The sequence below is a fragment of the Medicago sativa genome, chromosome 6 (genome assembly GCF_051527215.1).
Source record: "Medicago sativa cultivar Bolivia chromosome 6, Bolivia_mono, whole genome shotgun sequence".
In the NCBI taxonomy this organism is placed as follows: domain Eukaryota; kingdom Viridiplantae; phylum Streptophyta; class Magnoliopsida; order Fabales; family Fabaceae; genus Medicago; species Medicago sativa.
Window position 1 is genome coordinate 5,065,691 of NC_140754.1, and position 13,241 is coordinate 5,078,931.

The 13,241-nt window shown below is 33.6% G+C and overlaps 4 protein-coding genes across 5 annotated transcripts; 2 read left to right on the forward strand and 2 right to left on the reverse strand.

The window, feature by feature from the left end:
- Positions 1–1,146: 1,146 nt before the first annotated feature.
- LOC146912253 (F-box protein At4g09920-like) lies at positions 1,147–3,115 on the reverse strand. Its single transcript, XM_085720113.1, has 3 exons — positions 2,045–3,115; positions 1,645–1,841; positions 1,147–1,429 (listed from the first exon to the last, which is right to left on the reverse strand). The coding sequence occupies exons 1-3, from the start codon at positions 3,023–3,025 to the stop codon at positions 1,414–1,416; spliced, it is 1,194 nt and encodes a 397-aa protein (XP_085576239.1). The 5' UTR covers positions 3,026–3,115; the 3' UTR covers positions 1,147–1,413.
- Positions 3,116–6,566: 3,451 nt separating this feature from the next.
- Positions 6,567–11,205, forward strand: LOC146912254 (phosphopantothenate--cysteine ligase 1-like). 2 transcript variants are annotated; one of them, XM_085720115.1, is made up of 10 exons: positions 6,567–6,842; positions 7,552–7,709; positions 7,795–7,918; positions 8,010–8,054; positions 8,153–8,238; positions 8,697–8,749; positions 8,900–8,959; positions 9,238–9,339; positions 9,724–9,843; positions 10,916–11,205. In XM_085720115.1, the coding sequence occupies exons 2-8, from the start codon at positions 7,562–7,564 to the stop codon at positions 9,268–9,270; spliced, it is 549 nt and encodes a 182-aa protein (XP_085576241.1). In that variant the 5' UTR covers positions 6,567–6,842; positions 7,552–7,561; the 3' UTR covers positions 9,271–9,339; positions 9,724–9,843; positions 10,916–11,205. The 2 variants fall into 2 exon arrangements, with proteins under 2 accessions (XP_085576241.1, XP_085576240.1); XM_085720114.1 differs by lacking the exons at positions 6,567–6,842; positions 7,552–7,709; positions 7,795–7,918; ... (3 more) ...; positions 8,900–8,959; positions 10,916–11,205 and adding an exon at positions 10,302–10,900 and having other exon boundaries at positions 9,262–9,339.
- Positions 11,206–11,216: 11 nt separating this feature from the next.
- Positions 11,217–11,834, forward strand: LOC146912255 (peptidyl-prolyl cis-trans isomerase CYP26-2, chloroplastic-like). The gene is made up of 2 exons (XM_085720117.1): positions 11,217–11,372; positions 11,543–11,834. Exons 1-2 carry the CDS (start codon positions 11,305–11,307, stop codon positions 11,643–11,645), a joined length of 171 nt encoding a protein of 56 aa, XP_085576243.1. The 5' UTR covers positions 11,217–11,304; the 3' UTR covers positions 11,646–11,834.
- Positions 11,723–13,145, reverse strand: LOC146912256 (uncharacterized). The gene is made up of 3 exons (XM_085720116.1): positions 13,000–13,145; positions 12,620–12,819; positions 11,723–12,117 (listed from the first exon to the last, which is right to left on the reverse strand). The coding sequence occupies exons 1-3, from the start codon at positions 13,115–13,117 to the stop codon at positions 12,016–12,018; spliced, it is 420 nt and encodes a 139-aa protein (XP_085576242.1). The 5' UTR covers positions 13,118–13,145; the 3' UTR covers positions 11,723–12,015.
- Between the last annotated feature and the right edge of the window lie 96 nt (positions 13,146–13,241).

A 13,241-nucleotide genomic window follows, 5' to 3' on the forward strand; every position in this document is an offset into this window, starting at 1 on the left:
CAAAATAGAACATGATTCATTTATTTTTTATGAGCCAATCAAAATTGATCATGACATTTTTTTTTTCCTATATGTTTATAGAAGGAAAAAAAGCTAAGGAATAAATTTAGGGATGTTTCCTAAAAAAAAGTTTAGGGATGTTGCATCACAATAACAGAGAGAGGAGGACAAATCAAAAGTTCGATGACACGGTGTCTTTTACTTTTATTAATATTACTTGAAATATTTGAGTCCGTTTGTTATAGCTTCTTTTTTAAAATAGATTTTTGTAGTGCAACATATTTTTGTTAAAGTTTTTTTAACAAAGAAATTTTTATAGAAAGCTTTAAATAAAAAATCGGTTTGAATAGATCTTAAAATGTCATTCTAGATATTTCATCATTTTGTTATAATTTTTTTGCATACTAAAATTTTGAAAAAATCTCTAAAAAAAAAGCTATTTCAAATAGCTTTTCATAAAAATCATTTTTGAAATATATCATTTTGAAAAAATATGCGATTTTTACTATGTAAATATGCGATTTTTACTATGTAAAATCTCGAACAATGAATATTTAGGTTAGTAAATGTCAAAATATCTTTTTTAACTATAACAAATGAGTTTGAAATAACTAATTTTGAGTAAATTTTTAAAAAATCTATTTTTAAAAATACAAAGGAAATCTATTTTTTTAGAATCTATAAAAAACGGGCCCAAAGTGATTTCTCTTAAAGTCATTTTTTCCACATGGAGAATACCGAATAAAATGATTCCATTTAAAAAAAAAAATATTTGCATCAAATTTTCCTTCATACGGTACAAAAATATATTTACTGTCCATCAATATATTTTTAGCAACAATCTTCTGAAAGTACAAAATAAATTTTAAAAAAATCTTTTATATTTTTAGCAACAATCTTCTACATCCATCAAATTTTAAGTCAATTTCAACACGATGCTTTTTTATTAAATGAGCATGACAAAGAGTTCTTATCTAGGAAGTACTTTTAGGATGGTGACACGATAAGAATGCTATTGACCGATAATCTCCATCTCCTCTTCAACTATTTCCAGTTTCACATGAGTGTACATTATAATGTTAAAAGGGATTAGAAAATTCTGTGTGCCTTCTAACTAATTTACCAAAGAATGAGGTATGCAAATCATTTGCAACAGAATTGATACTAACTTGGTTATCATAGGAGAAAGAAAGTTTTACATTAAGATGTTAGGAAATATTCTACTTCAAGTTGTTCTACATCCCATAGCTAATCAAGTACAAAAAGCTTATACTGAAAGAAATAATTGTTATAAATATTACTATTATACAAAAAGCTGGCTGAAGCCTTTGACATTATTGCCACCACGTACAATCGTCTTCAAAATGTATTGTTCTATCCATCCGACCTTGCATCAACACTTGCTTACACCTTTTAGTCTTCTAATTTCCTGTGAATAGAATAAGTAACATAAACTACTTTTCAATTTCAACTTCAATCAAGCAAAAAATACATTGAAAATTTTGTAAGATTCTATTCCTACAACATGATACTTATCATTATTAAACCAAAATGGGACATTGGAAAACCCTTCACCATCCACCTAATAGACTTGGTAGGAGTGAGAGAGAGAATAAATGAAATATATTTAGTAAAATTCAATACCTGAAAGTTAAGCCTGCCTTCATAATGATATCAACTCTAGCATGAAGAGACTTTTGAAGTAGATTAGTTACCATTTCTCTTACCTTTCCTCTTATCATCTCATCAAATATCATTGAATCAGATTCCAATTCCACTTCTAATGACTTCAGTCTAACAAAGCAAGGAAGTCTATCACTCGTAAATAATTTGTTTAGAGCCTGCATAATTGGATACATTCAAATGAATATTGTGACATACAAGATTGTTTGCTTATATTTCCTCAACAATGTTGTTAATTTTACTTACTACCAAGGAAGTGCTAGACACTTAAAAGTGAGCAATTATGTTCAATTTTTGGAAACAACGAACGAAAATGGCAATAAATAAAGAGGGCCTAAAAGATACTAAAATAACTAATTACCTTATGTATCTCGCAAAAACTCTCGAAACTGAGAGTCATTTTCTTGACATTAGCAAGCAAATGTAACCAACCAATCATGACTAATTCTTCTAACGGTTTATTACAAAATCTGCAGTGAATATTCCCTTCTTCCAGAAAATTTAAATTGCATGTAGAAGGGGTTAGGAAACTATAACAACCCATGATAGTGAGAGAAGTAAGTTTTGGAGTAGATAAAACAACTTCGTAAGAGTGATCTCCCTTAATCGTGCAGTCACTAGCTACGTTCAAACTAGAAACGTTAGAATTAAATATGCAGAGGGCTTGTGCATCTTCCTCTAAACAAAACTTAATAATGACCAAAGTACTCAGCATCTTACATGTTGAAAAGGGCTCAGCACAACCATTTTCACTTGTAAAGAAAGTGAGAAAAGAAAGATACAAGGCTTTCAATGCCGGCAAGTTCAAAGACTTTGGAAACATTATCTTACTACGGCCACATGAATATGGATGCCCAAAGTCAAGCTTAAGAGATGTCAAAGAATGACAATGAAAGATGGAATGAGGCAATTCAAAATCCTTTATGAGCCATGGGCCAGCATAGGTTGTGAGTTCCTCGACATTATGTGAAGCAGCATATTTCATGACCTCTAGGAGTGTAGTTTTGGAAGAATTTGAGGAATCTTGAAGAAAATATCTTATTTTCTTTTTCGATATTAGTGGAAAATATATTAACTTATGAAGCGGAAGAGAGTCGTCACGTCCAGACAGAATATGAGATACAAACTTGTTGTATGTACCAGATCTGTCTCTAGAGTGATGAAACGTGAGATTAGTGAGACTTTTCCAAAGGTCCTTCCAACGTTTAGACAAAACACAAGTCTGAATAGAACATTTTATATTCATAAATTCAAATATATGCAGAAGAAGATGGTCCGGCAGATCACTGAGTCTGTCTTTGTTGTTAACGTCTTGTATATCTGTTTCACTTTGCCTTTTCATCTTCAACAATACTCCTTTGTTTCTTTGTCTTCAGTAACACTTGATTGACATAACAAAGTTAAACAAATATATATTTCTTAAAGCCATTGCTTAGAACAATCATTAACCATATATCATCCAAAACCGCGTGCATGCACTATAGAACCTATAAAGTTTGCATCATTCTCATAGTTAAACACCATCAAACATGGAATGAAAGCAAGGAACAACAAACAATTCCATTCAACCAATAGCTTAGTGCATGTATGCAAGACAAAAACAAAAACAAAATCACTTCAAACCCAAACGAAACGCAAGGGGTAAAGAAACTCAAGTAATATGACATCAATATTAATAATATAAAAGCAAAATCACACCATAAGTAACACTATCCAGCTAAGTTGTATCGGTGTTTAAAAATAGACTAAAGAACAAATATTTGAGTGTAACCAAACCCAACAATTATGATTAAGTCACTTCTAGGGTTTTGAATCGGCGGAGAAATAAAAATTTAGGGTTGTTTGGTGTGCATGATAAGATAGATAGGAAATAGAATAAGAAGTTTGATAAGGATACGATATGATAGTGACATGATAGGAACCTAGTATTAAACAAACGCACAAACTTATATCTTCCATTGGAATTTTTTTTTTTTGTTCTTCTGTTGATTGAACAAATTAAACGTAGTATTACAAGAAAGAAAAATTGAATGGTTACAAACATAGGAATTTGTCCTTCAATCAACATGTTTTTTCCCTTTCAATTAACAAATTCAATTTTTTTTATCATACAATTTTTCAATCAAACATTCAATCGTGCAACACACAAATTATGATAAAAAAAAAGGAACAAACAGAAGAATAATGCAGTAATTTATGAAAAAAGCCTACCTGAAGGTTGAGAGAGGGAGAACTGAGAGTTGGAGGGTTGACCGTAGAGAGGAGGAACTGAGAGAGAAAGTGGACGGTTTCAAAAGAATGAAAGGTTTGTAATTTTATAAGCCCAACCCAATAACCCACACATAAAACCCTATCTCCTCTTCAAACCCTAGCCTCCAGCCTCTCTCACTCACTCTCTCATTCATTTTGCGTTTCTTCATCCTCTCTCTAACAACCACCAATTTCTCTCTAAATCTCAACAAAATTCAACCATCACAAACCAAAAATAAAACCACCATCATTTTCCTCTCATCCTTCTCAACAAAACTCATTTGTTTATTTTAAGTTAGTTTTGAGGAGATGAAATTTAGGGTCTTCACATCTTCTCTCCTAGTTTCCTTTCATCGTGTGCAATTTTTTCAAAAGCCAAACCGGTTATGATATTCCTATAGACTTCTGCAGTAAAACCCATCAAAAAAAAGAGGATGAAAGTAACTTTGATGATTTTCGCAGTGGCAGAAATTGTCTCAGTTGTATGTTTTAATTTTCTTATTTAATTTTCTTATTGGTAGTATTAAGTTTTAATAAAAAAAAAAACCTAAATTTTGTAGAGAAAAGCAACATATAAATTAAGTGGACTAATAAAACCTAAATGTTGGTGTATTTCTGGTGATGAACAGACTCATTAAATAAATTAAGTGGACTTAAATTCTGTACTCTACTCATCTGGCCTTTAAGCTCTGTTTGTGCTAATTTTTTATAATCACAACAGATTGCTACTTCTTTTCCTATTGTTCTTTAACTTTCATGATGATGTTCATTGTTTTTTGTTTCTTTCAAGAACACAAGTATTCGAAGAAGACAAAACTTTCATACAAAACTTTATTATCATTTAGATATGAATGTTGTTTGCAATAATACTATGAAGTATAGTTTGTTAAGTTAGGACAGAAAAAAAAAAGGAAGAAGACAAAGTTGAAGGAAAAAAAAAAGAGTTGTTTAGTATTCTTTATCAATTCTTGATCAATAAAAAGGAAAACATATTCTGCAAAAACATAAAATGAAGATTAGAAAAGTATAGTAGATGATGAAACATAAGAAAAAGTGAGAGAAAGAAGAAGAAAAATGAAAGAAGATAATGATAATAGTAGTGGATCTTATAGAGAATACTAAGAGAGGGAATATAAAGTGAATAAATTTTGAAATTTGAAAATTGAAAATTGAAATTTGAAAATTTTGAATAGTTAAAAGCAGGGGTGGGCAAATACGGGTCAACCCGAATGAACCCGACCAATCTGATATAAATTTAGACATTCGGTTCGGGTTAAAACGGATCACGGGTTGATCGGGTGAACTTTACGGGTTATTATGGGTATATTCGGTTCGGTTCGGGTGGCCATTATGGACCCGTTGGAACCCAAACTAACCCGAGTAACCCGAATGAACCATTATTATTACTATTATTTATTATTATTATTATTATTATTATTAGTCTTCCTAAGTAGAAAAAAAAAATTATTATTATTATTAATCTTAGTAGTAGTTTTTCCAGGCTTGTTTTTCACTAGGCCTAAAATGGAAAAAAAAGACTTTATTTTAACCCAGCCCAAAACCCACCTTAACCATCATTCATATTCCCATTAATCCTAATTTTATAGTCTATTCTCATCTCACCTTCTGACTTCACACTTCACGCAGCACCGTTCCTCCACTCTTCATCTCATTCACTGGATTTGTTTCTTTTCTCTTCTCTTAGATTCATTCACGTTATTCTGGCCACAGGTAGAAGAAATAAATTGGTTGTTGTTGTGATTGTTTGTGGCTGCTAGCTTTGGATTCGATGGTGGTCCTTGTTGTTGGAAAAAACTAGTTGTTGCTGTGAATTGTACATGGTTGTTGTGTTGTTGTTATTGCTGGGAACTATTAATTTGACATATAGTTAGTTGATTTTTTCTTTTCTCTTCTGGATCTATGGTTTTTACCAGTTTTTTTCCCTCATCTTCACAACCCGGAAATCCGACCTGTTACAACCCGGAACCGAACTACCCGAACCCGAATAACCCGAATCAAAAAATAGGTTCAATAGGGTCATTGTTTATAACCCGTGGGTTGGTTCGGGTTGGGTGTTTGAACCCGAACCCGACCCTACCCGAACCGATGCCCACCCCTAGTTAAAAGGGAGTCTGCCCTTTTCATTGTTGGCAGAAGCATGGGTCTGCTATATTCAATTGAAAAAGTGGTTTTCTGAAACAAAATATCATTTCTACCCTTTGTGTTATAGTTAAAAGTGAGTTTAGGAGAAGGGTATAGAAGTCCGATATTGGTAAAAAACCCAGGATTCTCCCATTTCAATTTTTTTTACAATGTTACCCTTTGATAATTTCAAAATACAGTGCAGTTAAAAATGTAGTGGCAGGGACAGTTGTGAAATTTTGGTAGGCATTTGTTTTCTCATATATATAATAGATTTTATAAAAGTCTTGAATACCACAAGACTTTTTTATAATAAAAAAGTCTTTTAAAATCCCTTGAAATCCCAATCCAGACTAAGCCGAATAAACCGAAACCGAGTAAACCGAGACTAAAATTGGTCGGAATTGGTTTTAGGAACTGCAACTGTGGGCTTCTGCGGTTTCAGGTTTTGAGACCGATTTCCGACCGAAACCGACCGATGTCCAGCCCTATATACTACCTACCTACCCATCGACTCTCCCTTTTCATACTCTACTAGTGATACAAATACAACTTACACCTCCTCATTAGAATTCTAATTACCGAAACTCAAGGTTTTCCTTTTCTTTTCAATATCATATCATTGATGTTAATTGGGTTATGCGCTTCAGATCAAAATTAGCTATTCAGCTTTACAATCAAGTAATGCAATTACCTATATTCTTTATATTAAATCTCACTTTGGTTGCTTCCAATTTGAAAGCTCAGATTTTTTCATCTAATTCCAGGTAACTAATCTAATATATTGCAAATTCCTTATAACAACTTTAGTGACTTCATCTTTCCGTAGATTCATTTAGATGCTCTCGGCAACATTGCTGTCTAAACCTTCTCAAGTTACGACAGATTGGGAGTATTTTCCCGAGTTTTGGAATATTTTTTGGTTAACTGAGTTTTTGCTGCTGTTTAATTATTGGTTCGGTGTAATGAGGTTTCTTTGTGTTGTTATTTGTTGGTGGTCAGCATTAAGCTCTATGTTGAGAGTTAAGTTGAGATCCTTCGTCGCTTTTTGCATTATAGGAAATCCATTGTGCAATTCTCAAGCCATTACATGGCTTTCGATTGGTACTATTACTAATGCTTCAGTAGAATCATTTTTTGATCGGTCTGTTTCGAAGTAGTTATGTTTGTTGGGGCATTGTCCTCTGTAACTATGACATTCTCCTGTTTTTAGCATATCTTATGCTCTGGAATGCAGTTTATTTTAATCAAATTTTCATTTTGCTTCTTCAAAAAAAATGTTATGCTTATGATTTTAACATCAATGTCTTTATTTTCACGTGTAAGATCATAATTATGAACTACAGTTAAGTAATTTTCCCCCGTGGACTTAGGACCTGGATATATCACCGTGGGTACAGTGTGACGAGTCTAGGGGGTTTGCATACAATTTATGATGATGGTTGGACTTGGTGTTTATGGCGAATAAATGTGCAGGTAGATTTTGATGGATGCTGAAAACAGAATGGAAGATATGGGCCAAACCCTTGAAGCACAAGTTAAAGCCTTTTTTGATTCTGCTCCTCCTTTGCACAACAGTCATGAAATAACTCAAGAATTGAATCAATTCATTCAACGTAATTCTTCATCATCAGGTGATTTAGCTTCTCATTCAAATCTGCATATTTCTTTTCGTGTTGCTTCCATTCTAAATGATTTGTGTGGTTTTTGGGACCTCAGAAAATGGGGAAGCTAGGAGAATTGTTTGTGTAACTTCTGGCGGTACCACTGCTCCATTGGAGCAACGGTGCGTCCGCTATGTTGACAACTTCAGTTCAGGTCATAGAGGGGCCACATCCACCGAGTATGATACACTTGCCTTGTTCTCTTTGTAATAAACTAGTAAATTTCAATTCTATTATCTTGAGAGTAACAGGTCGGTGGTTACTTTGCAGGTACTTTCTGAAGGCTGGATATGCTGTTATCTTTCTGTACCGGAGGTAAATTTCTGGTCCTGCGATTAGCCTTTTCTTTAATTTGATTTGTTAATTTTTTTAAAAGCATTTGATGTGTTAATTACCAATGAATATTTATGCAGGGGAAGTTTCCAGCCATTTTGCAGACCCCTTCCTGAGGATCCCTTACTTGAATGCTTCGAGCCCACCAACGACTTAAACATTCAAGGTTTTCAGTTTCTGCTTTCTCCCGTTTCACGCAATAAAAAGATAAAGAGGCCAATGCCTAAAATCATACAAACTATTGTACATATTAGAACAGTATTTACATTAACATTGCACTTGATATCTTGATAGATAATATTTGACAATGCATGTTATTCATGTTGTATGGTATGATGATATTAAGTGTCTCATGAGCAAATATTCTTCTAGAAGAGTCTTACACTTTATGATGTTCCTCAAAGGCTAACCAATATGTGTCTATATACTTTCTTCATACAGTATTATTTTTGTCCTAATCTGATGAAAGACTAGTCAAAGATTTATACTTCATTTGCTATTTTGTGACTTAATCAATATGTCTACTTGATTTTTTTTCCCTTTTTATTTCTATTTATATTTTACAAAATCAACCAGAGTTATCTTGAATTTGCTGAATTGTATTTTTTTGCTTCTTTATTTTAGTTCGGAAGGATTATTCTGAAGCAGTGAAGAGTGCTATCGTGGAATATCATACTGTATGATTTGTAGATTGAATTTTGTGCTTTACATATTTATCTTCTTTTTTGTTTATCTAATTTTATTTTGTCTCCTTTTTATAATTGAACATTAGCTTTAGCTTATTCAAATGTAATTATAGCCTCATTGTGGTTTTCATTCCACTGCAGGCAGTAGCAGGCGGTCACTTGTTAAAACTTCCTTTCAGCACCATATTTGAATATCTTCAGGTTAGCTTAGCCTACGATTGTAAACTGTAAGCCTTGTTTGATGCAACAGATATGGACATTTGAATCTCCTATATTGTATTTAATATTTTTCCCTGTTTATCCGAGTGATTACTACAATCAACCATGGGGGTGGATTAAATTATTGTGCTTTTTATTTCATGTGTTTGTCATATTACAAAATAGAGCTACTTGTTTTATGTAAGTTATAATTGTAGGTATTTAAAATAGTAGATTTTCCTGCACTAATTGGTCAGTGCTAATTGCCTTCTGTTTTGCAGATGTTGCAGATAATTGGAATGTCAACGAGGTGAATTGGCCCACGTGCAATGTTTTATCTTGCTGCTGCAGTATCTGACTACTATGTTCCTTGGAAGGATATGGTATATATATGATATGTTGATTCTTAATTCCATGAAAGTTTTGATGCCATATGACTTTAATCTTGGCTAAAATGAATATTTATCGGTCAAGAGATAAGAGATATGTCATTTGAAGAAATTTTTAGTATTATTTATGTCAGAAATGAAATTAGTGTTTAGACAATATGGCCTTAGTTTCTTGTGTAAATACAGATAATGTCACATAAGTTTATAAGTCTTGCTTCTACTTCAGTAAACATGAAATGAAATGTAAGAATTGTGACTTGTGTTCTGTTTAGTAGTAATACTTGTAATGCAATAGCTTTTTTCTTTTCTGTTGATGAAATGTAATGCAATAGCTTTTATAACTTGCCTCTATTTTCTTGTCGCATGTTAATCTTGCAGGTGGAGCACAAAATTCAGTCAGGAACTCACCTCTTGGACGTAAAGCTTGTTCAAGTGCCAAAAATGTTGTCAGTGCTTAGGAAAGATTGGGCTCCTTTGGCATTCTGCGTATCTTTTAAGGTATTAATGGTATTTGTTAGACACTGAATTCTATATGGACCTTTACCTTTTTGATAGACACTGAATTGCACTTATTAACATAGCAATAATATTTTGATACGGAAATTTGAGAGTTTTGATCAAAGAACATGGCTGAAAATTAGTTCAGTCTGAATCTACTGATGATGACCCACACTTAAAGAAGAATAAACTAAAATACATAGTACTAACTTTCTAAAGGAACTGCATTATCTATGTTTTCCACCAAGGATATTTAGAAATTAACATGAACTATTTGAGATCTAAAATAGCATTCCACACGAGAGGATCAAAATACCTCTCGGTGGTTACCTCTGACAGGTATTCAATTAAGGAGACTAGTTTTTGTTTTGTTTCAATAGTAATCGTTGAAAAATATGAATTCCTGAGTAATATATCCCGACACATAGATAAGAATTGCTTTCCTCCTTTGGTGACAGTTGGAGACAGATTCAAACATTCTTCTAAATAAGGCTAATGCAGCTCTTGAAAAGTACAGCATGCATGCCGTTGTTGCAAATGAACTCTCAACTCGGAAGGAGCAAGTGGTGGTCACCACTGGTGTTGAGAATATTACTGTTCGGCGAGACAATAGTGAGTCTGCTAATGATGTCGAAAAACCCTTGATTAAACTTCTTTCAGAGAGACATGCCATTTATATTGAGGATTCCAGTAGGTGACTCTATGGACTGACTTTGGCTCCAACCTTTGGTTTCTTCTCCTTGTTGCAATTTTCAAGGCATTACAATTTTGGTTGTATGCCCTCTTGCCATTCATTTTTAAGTTGCATTTAAAGTTATAGAATAAGAAATACAATAATGTCTTCATTTGTGTTAAAGCCATAGTTTAATTTCTTAATACTATCAGTTGTTATATCTTTACAATTGTGTCAAAATATTACAATTTTGGTTGTATGCCCTCTTGCCATTCATTTTTAAGTGGCATTTAAAGTTATAGAATAAGAAATACAATAATGTCTTCATTTGTGTTAAAGCCATAGTTTAATTTCTTAATACTATCACTTGTTATATCTTTACAATTGTGTCAAAATAAGGGCATTATTGTTAAAGCTACAGAAGGAAAGAGTTCGTCAAAATCATGCCGAATTACGTCCAACATGGCGGCCTTAGATCCTATGGGGTGGATGCGGAGCTTGCTAACAAAACAGGAAGCAATTTGGCTGCTGAAAAACTTGTTGAGGAATGGGAGAGAATGTATGAGAAATGTCCTGGGACTAAAAATGTGGCTGGTAGTGTAGGAATCATTGTGAGAGACCCATTAAAGCCACCTCCTAAGTTTAAACTGGTTGCAAGACTAGGGAAGCTAGAGATTGATCAAGAAGAAGTTGGAACTGACCCAAATGGGACATAATTTGTCATTGCAACAAAGGATTCGCCGGAACTAGATGCCTCGTCTCTGGTAATTGGAAGGGTGGTAGGAGGAATGGAGGTTGTACAGAAGATTAGTCAGGTAAAAACTGTACAAGAGAACACGAGCTCTCCATATTTTAGGTGAGTATAACACAAGTATTTTCTGCCATTTTAGTCAGTGACAATATCTTTATGTCCAACATGACAAGTTTGAAACAGTTTTTGAGATCTTTCTTTGTTTTCTGTTTCTGCTGCTATCTGCAGTTGAACCCTGTTTATTAATCATTTGTATTTATATTTTTATATAACAGGGTGGCGAAGCTTATAGGAGACAAGAGGGCTGTTGTTGCAGAAAGAGGATTCAACCGCCCTTATTCCAAAGTTGTCATTACAAACTGTGGTGTAATACAGTAGCACAAAATTGTATTTCACTCTTTTCTCTAGTTGAATTTAAGTGTAAGAGAACGTATCAAACACATTCTAGGACAATATCTATCGTTATCCAACTCTATTTGCCGTCTGCCACATGATTGTAAATGGGGAAAAACATATTACAGCTACCCAGAAGCAAAGTAATCATGAATAACATCTAGGTGCAACAAATTACTTTCTTTTTGTTAGGAAAGGGATCCATCCAACATCATCTTAAAAAATACCTATTGGACTATAAGTAAAAAAATTACTGCTTACATGGTTTTCAAATGGAATAACATGTCAAGAAAAATGGCAGTATACAATGGTTTAGGGTTCTTCAATTAATATTTGTCTTACACCTGGATCTAAGCTACCTATGCTCTGCACTTTGGCTCGAAATGTGAGTGAGCTTCCTTCTGCTTGTAGGTGGAGACATGAAAAGCTTTCTGATTGAACCAACAGGGTCATCTACCTGCATACACATGGTATATAGTAAGATGGTGAAACTTCTATGACAACCGATACACAAACAATTGGACATTAGCCCGTGCTCAAAAACACGTCACAATAAAGTTGAGACAACGTGAAATATTAACATAACCAGATTATCATTCTCTTCTGTGGTTTTATGACTCGTATATAATTTAAATTCCCTTTGCATGAAACACAATGTGTTTGGTTCACGTAACATGTTGGGAAAATGAAATCATGATTGTACAAGAGGCTACTAAAGCAAAGGGTTAACCATTTGCAGCAAAAAAGGAAAAAGCAAATGGTTAACCTTGACTTCTTGTTAAACAATTTAAACCTAATATATTTAGCTGTAAGGTTTTTCTTCAAGTATCAATTTGTCAAAGAATAGTCTCCTAGCACTCTCGTCCACGATGTTACAATCCACCATCAATTAACTGCATGTATAATAAATAGCACATTCAACGATAAAACTTAAAAGTAATAAGACATGCAAAAAATACCTTCATAATGGCCATAGATGATGGAGATGTATTTGGAGAATGTGGCAAATGTTCTTTTGGACGATACAGAGCAGATAATGTTTGTTTCCAACCAGGCTCTCCATCGTCTTCTGATGCAATCCAGGGGCAGAAGTGTCTGTGCTGTCTGATTGGATCAAATTCCATTGCTTTACTGGGCAGGGATGGATTCTTAAACTTACCTGGAAAGCAAAGAGAAGAGGATTCTTAAATTTTCCACCCATCATATAAATTCTCAAAACTAGAAACTACCATTCATGCTAAACATGCAACTGCCAATCAGAATGCATGCACACTCTAATTTCACGTTCAAATATTCCACGGCAATTATTTACCAAGGAACTATCAAATATAGTACTTACCTAAACTATTATGTACATCTTCGCGGTTAATGGGATTCTTTGCTCTTTCTTTGACCCCAGAAGTTTCAACATGACTGCCTTCTTTGTTCTTATGTGAAAGTGCTTCATCCTCTGCCATGTCTTTCTGCAAAGCAGTGTTACAGTTAAAAATGGACTTCCAATTCCAAACAATAACTCCTAGCAAGACTACTTATGATCAAGCAAAGGAACATCTGTCTTGTATAAATTAGGCTGCGGTGGAA